Source organism: Bos taurus, chromosome 13, assembly GCF_002263795.3.
Source record: "Bos taurus isolate L1 Dominette 01449 registration number 42190680 breed Hereford chromosome 13, ARS-UCD2.0, whole genome shotgun sequence".
NCBI lineage: Eukaryota > Metazoa > Chordata > Mammalia > Artiodactyla > Bovidae > Bos > Bos taurus.
Genome location: NC_037340.1, coordinates 53,861,276 through 53,879,328, shown reverse-complemented (window position 1 = coordinate 53,879,328; position 18,053 = coordinate 53,861,276). Strand labels below are relative to the sequence as shown.

The window sequence follows — 18,053 nt, the reverse complement described above, 5'->3', positions numbered from 1 at the left end:
GTAGTTTGGAACCGGAGGCACAAGGAGCTCCCCTTTCCCCGAGGCCCTTTCCGCCTCCTCTGCTTGTCCACACTGGAGCAGGTGTGGCTGCACTTGTGGGCAGGGCGCAAAGCTCTTGGGCAGATGTGCATCCTGTTCTCCCAGGGACCCTTTGGAGCTGCTTCTCTCAAGACATGTCCACTCTGGGGCAGAGGCAGGGCGGAGCCCTCTGTGGGGGGTCAGTCAGTCCTTCGCCTGGAAATCAGAGCCAGAGAAGCCTGGGTGATCCCTCCTTAGTTCACTGTGCCCACCCTGGGGTCATGACCTGCAGGATTTTGCGAGGTAGTCACTGTGTCTGCTCTGATGCATCCAAGGCTATAGCTTTCCCTGTATAAGTCTGCATGTGTGGCATGTCAACCTCTCTGTGTAGGTGTGTCTACGTGACCACGTGTGTCAAGACACCAGGGTGTCAGGGTGTGTCTGTGTCCTATGCTAGGTGGGAAAGATGCCTGTTGTATGTTAGTACCCAAATGGTTGTCCAGGTCTTAGTGAATGTGTGTCCAGGCCACAGGGCAACATGTGATGTTGTGTGTATTGTGTGTGGGGGGTGCACTGTGCCTGGTGTTTTCTGTGTGCTAGGAGGTCACAGGATGTTGGGACCCTGTGTGTCACTGTGTTGTACATCTGGACACAGGTGTCTATATGTCCGTGTTTGTGCCTATGTGTCCAGCTGCAGGGGCCTGTTAGTATTTGTGTGTGCCTGGTTGCTGTGTGGGTACGTATGGGGGCATGTACTGTGACCCGTGTGTTTCTTATGTCAGGGCATTACCTTCTGTGAGGGGCTAAATGGGGGACCCCCCAAAAGACAGCCATTTCAGGTCGCTGGAACCAATGAGTGGGACCTTATCTGGAATGAGGATTTTGCAGACGTGATTAAATTAAGGATCTTGAGATGACAAGATCACCCTGGTTTATCCAGGTGGGCCCTACCTCTCAAGACAAGTGTCCCTGTAGGAGAGAGATTTGACAGGGAGGTGATGGGACCCCAGAATTCAGGATGTAATGGTGTGTCCATGAGCCCAGGGATCCCATGGGGCAGCCCCTAGAAGCTGAGAGAGACAAGGAGGTGTTCTTTTGTGAGTCCTGGAAGGAGTGCTGCCCAAGGATTTCAGACTTGTGGCCTGTAGTACAATGAGAAAGTTCGTTTCTGTTAAGCCTCCTCGTTGTGTCATTTGTTAAGGCAGCCCTAGGAACCTAACACACCTGTGTCTGTGTCTGGGTGCAGCCCACCTGGCAGCCAAGGCGGGCAGGGTCTCGGTTGGGGTGGGACACCACTGCCCCCTAGTGGCCCCAGCTGGAGGCAGGTGCTCAGGGCACCCACTCCTCCCAGGCCCAGGCTTGTGCCCCCTACCAAGGCTCTGAGCAGCACCCCACATGCCTGGATGGTCTCAGTCAGACACCACACTCCGGGCACTTGAGAACCAAGTTTATTTCTGATTCTTTTGTCAGAATATAAAAACGCAAAACAAGGAAGACAAGACAGGAGCACAGTGAGGTTGAGGGGGCAAGACAAGGAGGCACTAGGGGAGAGAGGAAGGATCCCTAGAAAGGGTCATGTCATGATGGCATGAGGTGGCTAGGGATATTCAGGGCAGCCTGGAAGGAGGAGGGGCTTCCTATGGTGGGTGCACAGGGTGGGAGGCACCAGGCCAGTTGTCCAAACTTCATGTGAGACCCCCAACAACCAACCTCCCATCCTGAGGCCGGCTCAGGGCACAGCTTAGGGGCTTATGGCTCAGCACCAGCTGACCCGAGGTTTTCAGAGTCCCCTTGGGGAGTGAGTGGGCAGAGGAACAAGAGGTGGGGGCTGTCGGGACCACCCTAGCTCTCCCTCTGCTTGGCTGCACCAGTCCCAAATCTGGGGCCCTCTGACCCACTGAATGGTTGCATGGGTCTCCATTCATGGTTGCAGGCTGGCTGGGTCTCCCCTGGGTGGGCAAGGGGCGCTACTGTCAAGAGAGCTCTTGTGTGGATCCAGGTTTCCTGGAATGCCCACCCATGATTAAGCCTGGAAGGCAGTCTCCATGACCCTGGGAGGACAGAGCCATCCTGCAACCTAAGGCCAGGACATAGCTGAGCCTGGTATTGGTGCTGGGTGTGGTTCTCCTTGTGTCTGTCAGGTCTTGGGTGTGAGTCCCAGTCCCCATGAGTAGATGGAATAAGGGTTTCAGAAATGAGTGAGAGCACTTGACATGGTGCCTGGCTGGACCTGTGCTGATGACCACTCTCTGGGTGGGAACAGGGGAGGGGCACACACCAAAGGGAGCCTTGGCAGTTCATTCCACCTGTGCGGACAGTCCTCTCAGGGCTGGGGAAGGGTGTGACTGGGGCAAAGGGCAGACCTCTGGCCCTGGGAGAGGGCAGGGTGCCTAGAAGACACATGACTCAGCAGGCAGTGGAGGGCGGACATCAACGCAGGTGAAGGGAATATAAATAAACAGGCTCCCTGGGAGTCTAGGGGGATGTCGAGATCTGCTCTGGCTCCAGGTGGCTGCCCTGCATGCCGCCAGCAGCACCAGGGGGTGGGCCTGGGCTCAGGTCCTGGTAGGAAGGACCCCACCCGGTAGGGGGCCCCTGCCTACCCGCTCACCCCACTCTCAGGCAAGCCCGGAGTGCACAACCAGAGATGGTTGGTGGAGGCGACGCTGGTCCCACCTGTCCACTGGGCTAGGTTTGGCCACGCAGGGTCTGAGGGGCTGCAAGGCCAGCTCTGCTTCTTCCTCACTGGGGCTCTGGTCACAGTGCTGGGGTCCGGATTTCAAGCCTAGGCAGCAGCTAGGACATGTTTCCGAAGGAAGCTAAGAGGTGGATGGGGGTAAGGAGAGTCGGGGGCCTCTGGCATTGTCCCCTCTGCCTGGGTGCAGGATGGCCCTTACTGAGGTCCCGGGCCACCCTCCTGAGGTCAGTGTGCCCACCCTGCACTCCAGGGCTCCTCCAGGCCCAGTCCCCCACCCCCAGGCCTATCTGAGCAGGTTGGCTCTCTTGGCTCCTCCCACTGACCTTGGCTGAGCAGCTGCAGGCTCCGCCCCTCCTCGCGCACCTGCAGGTGCAGCAGCTGCTGCAGTACCTCCTGCCGCTGCGCCTCCTGTGCCAGCCCCATCCGCTGCAGCTTCTCTGCGTTCAGCCGCAGCAGCGCCCGGCCTGGGAGGGAGGGGAGAGGAGAGGGGTGGAGCCCAGGTCACCATCCGGGGCTTCAAGAGCAAAGGTGGAGACAAAGGAAAACATAGGTGGTGTGGGCAGAGACAGAGACTCAGAGAGAGACTCAAAGAGACAAGGCAAGAGAGGGAGAGAGGTGAAGGGAGGGTAAGGATGAATGGAGACTGAGCAGAGCAAAGCCAGGTAACAGCAGAAACAGAGAGACTGGGAGAGATGACAACCCAGAAGAAACCGAGAAAGAGAGGATGGGGGAGGAGCCCCACGCCCCTGCCACACCCCAGTCCCCACCCCCCAGGCACCAGTGATGGCGTGCTGAGAGAAGGCCTCCACATAGACGAGGTAGTTGTGGGGACAGTGCTTCTTGAGCCACTTGCAGACGTCCTGCTGACTCCACAGGACCACGGGCCTCGTCAGGCCACCCAGGGACGGACTCGTGTGGTATAGGCCATAGTGGTCAGAGTACAGCCGGCCCTGTGGGGAGAGGGGTGGCTGGTGGAGAGAGGTGGTGAGCAGGGCAGGTACTGAGGTGGGTATAGTGGGTGGGTGGATACCTGGGGGGCCTCGGTGCCAGGCTGCTGCAGGAGCTTGACTGGCCGGCCGCCAGCTGCTCTCTGGCTTCGGGAGTCATGCCACGTGAGGCTGGTACCTGGTGTCCGAGGCAGGGGGCAGGGGATGTTCTCGGCCGACACCGTGTGATCCAGGAGGCTCCGGCAGAAGTTGAAGTGGGCAGTGGCTGTAGAGTAGGGGTACCTGGTCACAGCGGTCAGGGACAGGGGCTCATCTCCCTGTAAGCTGGCTTCCCACTGCTCAGCCCATCTTCCCTCCACTGAAGGGGAGAAGCACTTTCCCAGCTATGGGTTCACCAGCCCCCTAAACAGAAGTAAGTGTGCAAGAGCTGTCTTCAGGACACCACCTTTGGGAAGCACAGTCTGTGCTCTGGTGAGCTGGATGGATTTTTTTTTTTTTTTTAATTTGGCTATGCTGGGACTTAGTTGCAGCATGTGGGATCTAATTCCCCGACCAGGGATTGAAACTGGGCCCCCTGAATTGGGAGCATGAAGTCCCTTGTTGGATTCTATTTAATTAGAGTGAGACATGCTTGCCAGGGAGCTTCACACTCAGAGCCAGGTGAGGCACTAGCCTGGGTCAGCCCTGACCCCTCCTTGGACTGGCATAGCCACATCCGACCAGGATGCGCACACAGGACTTGCCTGTGAAGAAACGCTGGCCCGAGCATCCTGGAAGCCCCTGTGTGGTGGTGAGACCTCTATGGCTGGGCTGCCTGCCCACATCGTCAAAGGCACCCAGTCCCTGCAGCCCTCCCTGGCATTCCTTCCAGGCTCGGCCTCTTCCTGCTGTGCTCACTGGCTGTGACTCATGAACAAGAAGCTCAACTCAGGGCAAGCCTACAAGGTTCCTGTTCCCCCCCAATCCCCTGCAGGCCCCCAGCCCAGGGCAGCTCCTGGCACTCCTGCACTGGTCAGCACAGACATGCAGGCTGCAGCCATGTGCTCAGGGACCTTAGCTGACACCTTCTGCTTTCTCTTCCCACACCAACTTCATTACACTCATCACATTTTAGTTTTATGGTCATTTCTGTGCTGGTTGCTGACACAAGTCAGGGGAGGGCAGAGCCCCTCCCAAAGCCTTGCACAGGTCTTTGGACACAGGAAGTGCCCAGAAACATTGTGAATGACTGAATGGATGGATGTATGGTATCCACAAGTCAACAGTACCCTGGGGACAGACAGAAAGCAGGGCTCAGCCTGCCCCATTTTCTAGCATCCAGGCCTTGACTCAGGGGGCAGGATGGGGATCCCAGGCCGGGATTCTCCACCCACCCTGTCAGCAGGACGAGGTGAGAAACCCTCGTTATGACAGACACAGCTCCTCACCCCACTTATGGTTGGCTTCGGTGATGTGCCCAGAAGGTTTCAATACTGAGGGAAACCCACATCCTTCTCCCACTCTTTCCTTCCCATTCCTGCAACTTTCTGGAACTGGATGGCCACCAGTAGCTCTAAATTTGAGGTCTAGGGTCAGACAGCTGAGAAGGCAATGGTACCCCACTCCAGTACTCTTGCCTGGAAAATCCCATGGATGGAGAAGTCTGGTGGGCTGCAGTCCATGGGATTGCTAAGAGTCGGACGCGACTGAGCGACTTCCCTTTCACTTTTCATTTTCATGCATTGGAGAAGGAAATGGCAATCACAGAGTCGGACACGACTGAAGCGACTTAGCAGCAGCAGCAGCAGGGTCAGACAGAGGGTGTGGCCAGTGTGGCCGCTGCCTAGCCTAGGTGGGTTCTAGTAGGGAGGAAGGAGATTCATTCTAAGCCAGCATCCTGAGGGAATGGGCGCTCGGGTCGCAGGGCTTCGCCTGGTGTGGCCACTGGGCGGGATAACCAGTTGGAAGTAAGTCTCTGCCCGCGCTGCACCTGTCTTGGGCCAGCCAGGCCCCGCCCATTTCCTCCCCACGCCAGGGGAGGGCTCTCCATCCGTCCGTCGGTCCGTCCCTCCCTTCCAGCCCCAATGTCAGAATTCCAGGAGGAAATGGGGCGGGGGCTCCCAAGCCTTCCGTGGCCTTGGCCCCCTCTGGGCCCCACTGCAGGGGCCGAGGGAGATTTACTCCGCGCGAAGGAAAAGGTGACCGCAGGGCGGTGCTAGCCTGGGGATAGGAGCCCCGGCGTGTCACCTCCCCCAAGCCAGGGCGCGCCGACCCTCAAGCCCTGACCACCGCCCCCGCAACCCCCGCCCTGGACTCAGCGCGGGACAAAGACATTGGGGACCCGGTTCGGCCGGGACGCGCCCCCTGTTCCGACCGCGGGGGCCGTTCAGAGTACGCCAGGACCCGCCCCTGTCCCTCCGGTCCTCAGAGCCCGCAGACAGCGATAGCCCCGCGCCCCGATCCAGCCCCGCTCACCATCCACATCCCGACGCTCCCCGAAGCCGGAGCGCACAGCCCCGGCACGGCCTCGCGGGGGGCTCGGCTTGGTTCTCAGCTCCGTGAACATGGGGCCCGCGAGTGCCCCGCCGGTGCACACGCCCCTCGCCGGGCGCAGGGCGGCCCTTGTGGCCGGCGGGGAACGCGCGCCGCCGCCCCGCCCCAGCCGGCCCCGCGCCTGAGCCGGTCCCCGCGCCCGGCGAGTCTGCGCGGCGAGGCACCTGCCGCTGAGCCCTGAGAGCCGGGCGCGCTCCGGGAGCTCCGAGGGGTGTCGGCGGCGCGCGGATCTGGGAGCGCGGAGGGCGGCTGCCAGGGCAAGGGGAGGCCGTGCGCACCTGGGCATGAATCCAAGAACGAGTGACTCTGTGCAGCTGCACGGCGTCCAGGCGTCCGCAGGAGCACCTGAGGCAGGGACCGAAAGGGGAAAGGGTCCTACTTTCTCCTGGGACCTTCTGCCCTCTGGGGCTTAGGTCAATGGCCAGACCCACCCCTCCCCTCCATTCTCCTATATCAGTTTACTTACCCATTCCTTTATTTATGCATTCTGCAGACCTCTACGGAGGTCTGCCTTGGAATGGGCACTTGTTTCCCCAGAGAAGCCAGTTTGACCGTCTCAGCCCGAACCACACTGTGAACTTCAGGAGGACATCAGGGTCTCTTCCCTGCCTTCTGTAGCTCTGGAATCTGACTCAGTGCCCAGAACGTGGTGTCAAAAAGGGGTTGGCTGGGGACAGACAGGAGAGAGAAACTCCGAGGAGGCTGCAGCAGGCAGACGCACTGTGCTTGCTTCAGAACTCTAGTGAGAAGTGTTAGGTTGGGCTAGCGGCTGCCTCCTCCAGTAGAAGGCTAGACTCGTGACCAGCTTTTTGCCTGCTCTGCCAACAACCTGATGGCTCTCCCCAGATATATGTGGGGGCCAGAGAATGTCCCACAGCCATCTCAGCAAAAGTGCACATGGACACTCAGACATGCATGCAGGACAGTCCTGCATGTGCACTTCAAGTAAGTACGGATGGTAGGACTTGCATCTGTGCCTACCAACACACAAGGAATTCACCCACATGTGACCACCCATGCCCACATACTGGCTTGTTCTGCTGCATTTATTTTCATCAATTAACTCTTTAGGGTCTGGGTTCTGACCCTCTCTGGAGTCACGGGGATGTTCAGGGTATAGTGGGGGTGTGGGAAGGGCCCGAATTGGGCCCAGGAATCTGAGTGTTGAGAGCCAGGGCAGTAGGACTGCACACGGGGGCACAGCGATCACGACACATACAACCCACCAAGCTCTACACAACGGCCTAGGTATGCAGCCCGTTCAGGTGTGTTAGGCCTTGACCCAGGGCCAAGACGATTCTGAAGGGTAAAGTGTGTGGCTCAGGGAAGAAGAGGACCCATGGGTCCTGCTAGTACAGGAAGGTCTCAGAAATGCATCGAAAACAGGCTGTAAGCAGGGCCGGCCCTGCTCAGTTCGGAAGTCTCACAGGACTAGCCCAGCAAGACACCGTTCGCCCGCGGGGCTCGACGCTCCTGCGCACGCGCTCAACGTCTCCGCCCCTTAGCCGCGGCCTGGAGCCGCAGGAAGCTGCCGGAAGTCTTGTTTCGTGAACTTCCGCCCGGGGAATCCACGGTGGGCGGGGCTGCGTCTTTACGGGGCGCGCTGCTTCCGGGGCACGGGTGACGCAGGCGGCAATTGCTTCCTGCGGCGGAACTTAAAGAGTTTTGTACTGTTTCGCTTCTGGTTGCGGCCAGGGTCTTTTACATTCTTGGCCTTTGGTGTCACCGGCGCCATGAACAAGAAGAAGAAGCCGTTCTTGGGCATGCCCGCCCCTCTCGGCTACGTGCCGGGGCTGGGCCGAGGGTGAGGCCTGGAGCGGGCCGCGCGCTGAGGGAAGGGGCCTGGGTCGGGGCGCTCGCCGACGGCGACGGAGGACGAGAGCAGGGATAGTTTGGGGTCAGTCCGATCCTTGTGGGAAGAACAGCGCGTTGGATTAGGGCGGACCCGAGGGAGGTTGTCTGCCCCGAGGTGGCGGGACAGTTGGAGTTGGTGCGCCGGCTCTGAGCCTGGTTTCAGTCCCCAGGGTGGATAGTAGCACTGTCTTGCTAGCTGCAGTGGCGAGGTCGCGAGTCCCCGTCTTGTAGTCGGAGCACCATGGCTACTTTAACTCCTAGGCCATTCAGACCTCCCAGCCCTGTCTTGAGCGTGACAGATTTTCTCCCCACGAGTCGGGCTGAAGTCCTCTGTGTGGCCGCTCCCCGTGGTACCTCATTCACCTCTGAGGTGCTGCTGGTCGTATTACTGCTTCTTCAGACTCTACTCCCCCAGGGTAAGTAGGGGTGGCATTGGTGAGCCTTGGGACTGCGTCCCCCAAGTCAGGTGCCTACCGTATATTGTTGAATAAATGAGCAATCATCATCCTATTTGTTTGTTACTCATTTGGTCAAGAAGACTATTGGGTTTCTCTTGTTGCGACTATTATGTCCAGCGTTATGCACGTTAGAATCCGGGGCACACATAAGTCTAAGATAATTGACAGCGTTTTCAGTGGACTTGCAGTTTAACAGGAGAGATGAGGTATTTGTGTAAATAAGTACATAAAGAGAAAGAGATTTACAACTCTGGGATTCCGGCCACCAACATCCGAACCAAGTTTAGAAGTAGGATGTAAGGGTGTACAGTTGTGGCAGGGTCAAACAAGAAACTGACCCATTGTGTGTTGGGCAGTTGAGAAAGAAGATGAAGTGTGGAGGAAGAAGAGGAAATTGCGAGGAATCTGTGTGGGTGGAACTGCAGGAGCAGAGGGACTAGAGCCCCTGTAGGCATTAGTGAGGCAGATGCCTCAGTATACTGTGCTCAGAGCTGCTTTGAAGCAGAAGGAGAGTTACATGTGGAGGTAGCCAGAATGGGAGGAGGGATTTTGGCGGTAGAGCCTGTAGAATTTGGAGACAGATGGGAGGGTTGTTGTTCAGTTGCTCAGTCGTGTCTAACTCTGCCACTCCGTGGACTGCAGCACGCCAGGCTTTCCTGTCCTTCACCATCTCCCGGAGCTTGCTCAAACTCATGTCCATTGAGTCAGAGATGCCATCCAACCTCAGGATGCCATCTCATCCTCTTATCGTCCCCTTCTCCTCCTGCCTTCAATCTTTCCCAGCATCAGGGTATTTTCTAATGAGATGGGAGGGAGAAGGAAGCAAAGTTGATGCTGTGGTGCCTGGGGGAGCACTGTCACCATTGACTGAAACAGCCCTGAGCAGCTGTAGGGTGGGCACAGAGGAGGAACTCCGACTGGGCCACATTGGATCGAGGACCTGGTGGATTGGGAGAGAGGGCTGATTGGCAGGCTGTTGGAAATGGGAGGCTGGGACCTAGAAGCAGGGAGGTCTGGTGCCCAGGCGAATCTCGGAACTTCCTTAGGTTTCTCTCCTGAAGAGGGCAGACAGGCGGTGTGTGAGAGCAAAGCTGTATGGAGTTCACTGTCTCCGGGCTCTTTGAAGATTTCCCAGAGGAGTTAGGTGTCATTAGGTGACAGCTGTGAAGCGTCTTGGCACAGGATAAATGGGCCCCTTGGGGTTTCCTGCAGCGCCACTGGTTTTACCACTCGCTCAGACATCGGACCTGCTCGGGATGCCAACGATCCTGTGGATGACCGCCATGCGCCCCCAGGCAAGAGGACTGTCGGGGACCAGATGAAGAAGAGCCAGGCTGCCGATGACGATGATGAGGATCTTAATGACACCAATTATGATGAGGTGACTTATGTGGGACACTGTGCTGTGGGCATTTGATGAGGGGCTTGGAGTAACAGGTATATTGACTGTTTCAGCTACTCAAGGTTAGGGGACAGCATGTACAGAGTGTGAGGGGGAGCAGGACAAATACAACGAAATGTGCTCTTTTGTGGTTGCTTCAGAAGAGATGCACTTGCTAATATTAGAACTGTCACATTGACGTATCTCGGCTGGTCTTTAAAGATGAAAATTTTTTTTTCTTAAACTAATTTTTCTTACTCTTTTTTGTGGGGCTGTACTGGGTCTTCATTGCTGCACGAACTTTCTTTAGTTGTGGCAAGCAGGGGCTACTCTCCAGTTGCAGTGGGAGGGCTTCTCATTGTGGTGGCTTCAGCTGTTGCGGTTCCTGGGCTCTCCAGCACAGGCTTAAGAGTTATGCATGGGCTGCTTGTTCTGAGACATGTGGGATCTTCTGGATCAGGGATTAAACCCATGTCACCTGCATTGGCATGTGGATTCTTCACCACTGAACCACCAGGAAAGCCCTGATGAGGGGAATTATAAGTGGAATTGGTGGTAATGTTTGTCTTCCTTTGCATTAGTTCTCATCTTCTTAGTTAATTCTTATTTGGTCTAGGAGGTTTTCTATAGATATATTACAATAGATGTTATTTTTCCTCAGAGGAAAAGGTTTTTAAAATTTTAATTTTGAATTAAAAAAATAAAAATTTAATTTTGAAATAATTTAAAGTTATAGAGATGTTTCAAAAATAGTATGGAGACTTCCTGCATACCCTTCACAAGTTTCTCCTCATCTTACATATCCCTAGTACTATTACTGTGTTTTTAAAAAATTTACTTATTTATTCTTGGTTGTGCAGCATGGTGTGTGTGATCTTAGTTCCCCAACCAGGGACTGAACCAGCACCCCCTGCTTGGGGGTGCATTGGAAACCACTGGACCACCAGGGAAAGCCCTATTTTTATTTTTTTAAGTTCTTATTTATTTGTTTTTATTTTCATTTTTATTTTAAGGTATAGCTGATTTACAATACTGTATTTCTTCTGTACAGCAAAGTGATTCAGTTATACACTTATATACATTCTTTTTTATATTCTTTTCCATTATGGTTTATCCCAGGATATTGAATTTAGTTTTCTATGCATCCTAGAACTATTATTGAAACCAGGAAATTAACATTGGCACAGCACTATTAACCTATAAATCTTACTTCAGTTCCCCTGGTTTTTCCACCTGTGTCCTACTCCTGCCTAGGATCCGATCCAGGATCCCACTCTGCATCTTGTGTCTCTTAGTCTCCTTTGATTCGTGTAGATACACTCTCTTGCATGCCCTTGACAATTTTGAAGAGTACTCATCAGCTATTTTGTTATCCTTCAATTTGGGTTTAACTGCTTGAAAAAAACTTGTTGAGCTTGCATTTTGCAGCTAGATGTGTTCTGTTGCTGCCAGTAGGGGTTGTATTGGAGGAAAAGCCGCTCCTCTAAGAATGTTGTTTGGTTCTCAGTTTAACGGCTATGCTGGAAGTCTCTTCTCAAGTGGGCCCTATGAAAAAGACGATGAGGAAGCAGATGCTATCTATGCAGCCCTGGATAAAAGGATGGATGAAAGAAGGAAGGAGAGAAGGTAAGACAGATTATTAGTCTTCACTCTGTTTATCTAACTTGAGGGGGGAAATGTGTTTGTTTTTAGGCGCACTGTGTAGCATGTGGGATCTTCGTTCCCCAACAGGATTGAACCTGTGACCCCTGCAGTGGAAGTGTGGAGCCCTAACCACTGGACTGCTGCGGAAGTCTGAAAAAAGCTTTGATTTATTTCAGACTTGGAGAAAAGTTGCAAGAATAGGACATCTGTCTGCTCAGCTTTGAGGTTGCCTGGGGCTCGGTCTGTGACTGTTTCCCAGTAGCCTCAGGGCCTAGGGACTAGAGTGGAGAGCTTAGGAACTCCTTGTTTGACTTTCTGGAAATCCACAGAACTGGGGGGATTATTCTGACTGTGCATTGGGTTTACCATCTTTGAAATGGGTGTAGTGATATTGATGAATATATATTAAGTAATTTGGAGATTCACCGAAGATAGCAAATGACCATCGAAATCCTTGTGGGCAGGCAGCTGTGTCTGGAGAGTCTTGTTGCTCATCTTGTTGTTGGACTGGGCTGGTAGGGACAGACTGCAGTGAGCTGGAGGGCAAGAGGCTCAGGCAGGCTTAGGTAAGACCCACCCTCTCCCTGCCCCACCACAGGGCCCTCCTGTTTTCCCTCTGGTAGCTCAGGTGGGTGTTTAACACTGATCTTGGGCTGGCATGTCTGTCCTTGATGTTACCTCAGTGGCAGCTTTCTGGTTCCTTGTCGTTTACTGGGGAAATTTATGCAAAGTAAACACAGGACTATAATAAGTTTTATTGCTTATTAAAATAAGTTTTATTGCTTTATAAATTTTTTTTATTTTTTACTACATAAAGAATGCATTCTCACTGTGGAATATTAGGACAGAGGGTTTAAGTTTAGGTAAAAGGGTAATGTTTATTCATAAGCCTGGAAGGTGACAGGTAACATTTTGTTTACTTTTTTATTTCTACTGCTCATTAAACATAGAGTTCTCTTACTTCTCATATGTAGAATTTTTAATTTTTTGGAGATCTTATTAGAGGCGTGAACTTCTGTTTTTCAGAGAAGTTTTTTTAATCAAGAATATCATTATTTTTTTAATTTATATTTTAATTGGAGGAAAATTGGTTTACAGTGTTGTGTTGGTTTCTGCCATACGACAATACAAAAATATGGAACACTTCGCGAATTTGTGTGTCATGATAGCACACGCATGAATGCATACGTGTGTGCTCAGTCGTGTCTGACTCTTTGCGATCCCATGGGCAGTAGCTCGCCATGCTTCTCTGTCCAGGAATTTTCCAGGCAAGAATACTAGAGTGAGTTGCCAATTTCTCTTCCAGGGGATCTTCTCAACCCCAGGATGAAACTCGTGTCTCTCGTGTCTCCTGCGTTGGCAGGCAGATTCTTGACTACTGCGCCCCCTGGGAAGCCCCATCCTTATGCAGGGGCCATGCTAGTCTTCTCTGTATTGTTCCAATTTTAGTGTATGTGCTGCTGAAGTGAGCACCAAGGGAGTTTTTTTAAAAGCACATTCTTTAATGTGCCTGAGTTTATATGTATTGTAAATAAGTGGTTTTTATTTTCTGGAATTCGTTCATTTAAGAAAACTTGAGTGACATGTATATATTCAGAAAGTTGTATTAAGTAACTTTAGGCCACATAGCCTGCACTGTTCAGTTTGTGCACTTGCTTGGCCTGCTTCTGCAGGTGGGCTTTGCTGGGTCCTTTCAGGTCAGTTTGTCCTGGCACTGAGTGGTCCATCTTTGTTAACCTGATAGCTGGTTATCATCATACTGCCTTTCCCAATCAGGATAGTCAGAACCGCTTCTTGGGCACGTCCCCTAGGCACACACACCCCACCCCACCCCTTTACTGAATGACTGCCCAGTTCCTTAGGGTGCCTTTTGTTGCCCTGTCAGTGCTTCTGGTGGATTAGAAGTTGGAGCCCCAGGTTTGGTTCAAATCACATGGAATGTTGATGGCCAGAAAACCACGAGCTGTGATGATGGACTGTCTCTGGTCCACAAAGAGGTTTTTGTCTTTCCAAGCACGTCATTCGTCAGTGTACATTCAGATTCCTATCTAACCTTATGGAGGAAAGTGTGAATCTCAGTGTTGTGAAGTCGTTACCACTGGACTGGCGTCCCTCTGGTTTAGCCCACTTGATTGACTCTTTGTTGTCGTTGCCCACTGCTCTCTGGGTTCACATCAGCCTGGCCTGAGTCACCAGGAACCCATTAGGATGGGCAGCTAGGACTGTGGTTCATCTTTCCTCCTGAGATAAGTATCGTAAGATGGCCCTACCTTTGAGACTTTATAGAATTTTAAAGCAGTAAATATACTTGTGTCACGAAGGAGGGCATGGCAACCCACTCCAGTATTCTTGCTTGAAGAATCCCCACGGACAAAGGAGGCTGGTGGGCTGCAGCCCATGGGGTCACAAAGTGTCGGACATGACTGAGCAACTAAGCACAGCACAGCACATACTTGTGTCAGATGCAGGTGTTTATTGTAATAAGACAAGTCTTTAGTTTTTATCAGGTAGCAAATTGAGTTATTGTGCATGTGTCCATTGTTGCCTTAAAACAGATTTGATTTAGCTGCTTAGTGTGTGAAATTACTCTTGTTGGTGATTTAATTAGGAAGGATAATAAAGTGATTTGTTTCAGAATAGACATCCCGGATTTCTAATGTGTACACACATTTTATTTCTAGGGAGCAAAGGGAGAAAGAAGAAATTGAGAAATATCGTATGGAGCGTCCCAAAATTCAGCAACAGTTCTCAGATCTCAAAGTGAGCAGACGGGTGACCTGCTGTTCCCCACGCCCTTCCCAGCAGAGAACAGAGCCTGTGGGGCTCAGTGATGAAGCTCTGCTCTGTGTTTTGTTCAGAGGGTGGGAGAAGGGCCCTGCTTGCAGAAGGCTCCTCACCAGAGCAGCTGGGACAGAGGGGCTGATTTTCTTGTAACTTTGTAGCGGTGTCATTTAGATGTCAGGTTTTCTGAGCCTGTCCTCTGGGCTTTGACAGAACAACTTACATCTGAGTGAAACAGAGCAGATCCAACAGATTGATTTTTCTAAGTGAAGTAGAGAAATATGTCTGCGTCAGAGCCCTTCCTTCAGGCACCGTGTTTGGGTGATAGGGGTCAGAAGAAAGTAGTTTTTCTGGTGCCTGTGAAATTAATGTTTTGGGGGGCCTGGTGTTTCCAGAGGAAACTGGCAGAAGTCACAGAAGAAGAGTGGCTAAGCATCCCTGAGGTTGGCGACGCCAGAAACAAACGCCAGCGGAATCCCCGCTATGAGAAGCTGACCCCAGTTCCCGACAGTTTCTTCGCCAAACATTTACAGACTGGAGAGAACCACACTTCGGTGGATCCCCGGCAAACTGTGAGCCTCCACAGAGACAGTGGACAGGGCTCCTTCCGTGTGGTCACACACACCAGTGGTGGGAGCAGTGGGTGGGAGTGGGAGGGGCAGGGGCTTGAGTGCGTCTGACAGTTCAGATGTTTGGCTCCAGTGGAAAGACTTTGGAGAGATGAGAATGAAATGCATGAAAATGCAGGCCAGCCTTTTGTCCTTTCTCCCCCAGCAATTTGGAGGCCTGAACACACCCTATCCAGGCGGACTGAACACCCCATACCCGGGTGGGATGACACCTGGGTTGATGACACCTGGCACAGGTGAGCTGGACATGAGGAAGATTGGCCAAGCCAGGAACACTTTGATGGACATGCGGCTGAGCCAGGTGAGAGCTTGTGTCGTGCATTATTTTCCTATAGATTATATTAAATAATTTTGGTTTTGCTTATTAAATTTATATACATTTGTGAAAAGTTCACCTTTTGAAGTGCTTTGTCATGTGTTAAACAGACCTGTGATGTGTCCAGTTACACAGAGTGGTAGGATTCTGCCCCAGGCTGGTCCTCTGGGGTGGGTCCAGGTGTGTTGCACTCGGCGCCAGCAGCAGAGGGCTGCCTGGTGTGCTTCTCCTGCTCCCTCGGGGCCTGGGGTCTGTGGCAGGTAACGGGGCTGCCTGAGGAGCAGCCCAGACATGCACTCACGATAAGCCACGTGCTCAGTGTTGATGTCACTTAATGCCCTTCCCTCTTTATGTGAAAATTGAACGTGGGTGTCCCTCCCACACCTGAGTGAGTGGTTGTGTCCTTATGGGGTGTGTGCTTGGCTCCTGGCTCCAGAAAACCTTGGCTGGATAAAGACCCTTTCACCTTATGACATTCTTGTCAGAAACAGTGAAGGACAGTGCTTTCACATTTAACTATGTACAGATTAAAAACTTTTGCATGACAGAAAGCACCATAAAGTCAAAACAATCTGCAAATGAGGAAGGAGTTGTCATGCTCATGAAAACCAGACCCAGAGTAGTGTGTGTGTTGAAGAGAGTGAACCCACACAGATGGATCTGCACACCCACACCACTGGGAACACTTTTTGTTTAACATTTTTACAGAAAAGACTCACACATACTGAGAAACATAAAAACAGCAGAGTGAACTCCTCAGCCATTCCTGTTGATGCAGTGTGAAATTTTTAAATTTAAATTGAGCTTTTGCTATACTTGAGTTTTTATAGTGAGCAAATATTCTATAGGAGAAAAACAGCTTACTGATCAAAAAAATTGCACATTTTTGTATTGCTAAATACGTGTTTATAGACTGGAAAGTAGTTCACTATGAGTATCATGGTTTAGTCTTTGACTGATAGATCCTTTGGGTGGTTTCTACATTTTTGTGATCACAGACTATGTTTTGATGAGCTCCTCGTGCTTCTGTCTTTGCAGATTTAGGTGAACATTTTTTAAACGTTTTAAAAATAGTATTTTTAAAGTGGCATTGTTAGATTGGCATATTTCCACTTAGGTGCCAAAGTGTGTCTCAGAGTCAGGATATCTTGCATTCAGCAACATGGAGGAGCTGACCTCTGTCTTTGCCTGTCTGAGGGGCAAAGCCTGTCCCTTCAAGAGCCTCCACTTACTCTGCATACTTGTTCGTGGTGAAACTGAGTGTCATTTATGTTCCATGGATTTAGTTTGTTGTTTATTGTTGTGTGTAAAATATGGGATTTTTTTTTAAAAGAAGCTTTATTGTAATTTTTTGTGCTAAAATATTTTTTTTTTTTTTTTTCAGTGTTACAGCTCTATTTTATTTAGAAGATAGCAGGAGAGAGAGAGAGAGAGAGAAAAGAGCGTACGCACGCGGGAGAGAGAGTCCCTAAAATATTTTTTTAAGATAAAAATTTATAGTTGCAATCGTTAAAAATTTTTTTGGTTGTGTTGGGTCTTAGTTGCTGTGCGTGGGCTTTCTCTAGTTGCAGCAAGTGGGGACTACTCTTCATTGCGGGGCTCAGGCGTCATTGCAGTGGCTTCTCTTGTTACAAAGCACAGGTTTGGGTGCACAGGCGTAGTTACTCCACGGCATGTGGAATCTTCCTGAACCAGGGGTCAAACCCATCTCCTCTGCATTGGCAGGCAGATTCTTATCCACTGTACTACCAGGGAAGTTCCAGTTTTAACCAATTTTAAATGCCCTCAGGGGCATTGAGTACATCCATATTGTGCCCCATCACCGCCATCATCTCAGAACTTTCTCTTCTTCCCAAACTGAGCCTCTCACTCCCCATCCCCTGGCCCACATCCTATGTTCTATCTGAAGTGATTACTCTGAAACCTGGTGAATAGGTTCATATAGTGACTGACTTTTAGTGATTGGTTTATTTCACTTAGCTTCATTTGTGTCCTCAAGGCTCATTCATGTTGTAGCAGGTGTCAGGATTTTCTTGCTTTTTAAAGCTGAGTGAGGGACTGCCTTGGTGGTTCAGTGGCTAAGACTCTGAGCTGTCAATGCAGGGGGCCCAGGTTCCATCCGTAGTCAGGCAACTAGATCCTACATGCCGCAATTAAAGGTCCTGCCTGCCATAATGAAGATTGAGGATCCCGGGTGCCACAACTAAGACCTGGTGCAGCCAAGTAAATAAATAAAAAATAAATATTAAAAAAAAAAAAGCTGAATGGTACTCCATTGTATGTATGTATAAACCACATTTTGTTTACTCTTCATCTGTCATGACACTTCTGCCTTTTGGCAATTGTGACAATTGCTGCTATGAGCCTTGGTGTACCTGTTCAGGTCCCTGTTTTTACTTTCTTTTAGTATAAACTCAGAAGTGGGATTTCTGGATCGTGTGTTAATTCTCGGTTTACTTTTTTGAAGAACCTCCATACCGTTTTCCAGCAGGCCACCACTGTGCAAGGGCTCCAGTTTGTCTGCATCCTCGACAACACTGGTTATTTTCTGACATTTTCCTAGTAGCTGTCCTCATGGGTGTGAGGTGGTAGCTTATTGTGGTTTTCACTGGCATTTCCCTGATTCATGATGTTGAACATCTTTTCGTGTGCTTGTTGGTCATTTGTATCTCCTTTTTGGAGAGATGTCTGTTCAAGTCATTGGCCCATTTTTTTCAAGAACTTGTTTTTTTGGCTGTGCTGTGTGGCTTACGTGGAGAGGAGGTAAGAGATCCAGAGCAGCCAATGCAACATCA

The 18,053-nt window shown here is 51.4% G+C and overlaps 2 protein-coding genes and 1 non-coding gene across 5 annotated transcripts in view; 1 reads left to right on the top strand and 2 right to left on the bottom strand.

Annotated features, from left to right (window-relative positions):
* Nucleotides 1-1,450: 1,450 nt before the first annotated feature.
* Nucleotides 1,451-6,417, bottom strand: SAMD10 (sterile alpha motif domain containing 10). 2 transcript variants are annotated; one of them, XM_005214825.5, is made up of 5 exons: nt 6,118-6,417; nt 3,747-3,928; nt 3,495-3,666; nt 3,040-3,180; nt 1,451-2,814 (listed from the first exon to the last, which is right to left on the bottom strand). In XM_005214825.5, the coding sequence occupies exons 1-5, from the start codon at nt 6,206-6,208 to the stop codon at nt 2,804-2,806; spliced, it is 597 nt and encodes a 198-aa protein (XP_005214882.1). In that variant the 5' UTR covers nt 6,209-6,417; the 3' UTR covers nt 1,451-2,803. The 2 variants fall into 2 exon arrangements, with proteins under 2 accessions (XP_005214882.1, NP_001179734.1); NM_001192805.1 differs by having other exon boundaries at nt 2,583-2,837; nt 6,118-6,208.
* A 1,400-nt stretch (nt 6,418-7,817) lies between these two features.
* PRPF6 (pre-mRNA processing factor 6) overlaps nt 7,818-18,053 on the top strand; it is a 34,839-nt gene continuing 24,603 nt past the window's right edge. Inside the window, exons 1-6 of one of the 2 annotated variants that reach the window (XM_010811503.4) lie at nt 7,818-7,999; nt 9,720-9,888; nt 11,396-11,514; nt 14,214-14,292; nt 14,709-14,885; nt 15,088-15,243. In XM_010811503.4, the coding sequence (XP_010809805.1) occupies nt 7,929-7,999; nt 9,720-9,888; nt 11,396-11,514; nt 14,214-14,292; nt 14,709-14,885; nt 15,088-15,243 (771 nt within the window). In that variant the 5' untranslated portion in view covers nt 7,818-7,928. 2 annotated transcript variants of the gene reach the window in all.
* Nucleotides 12,899-13,005, bottom strand: LOC112449433 (U6 spliceosomal RNA). The gene has a single exon (XR_003038002.1). It is a non-coding gene; the product is annotated as a U6 spliceosomal RNA (small nuclear RNA).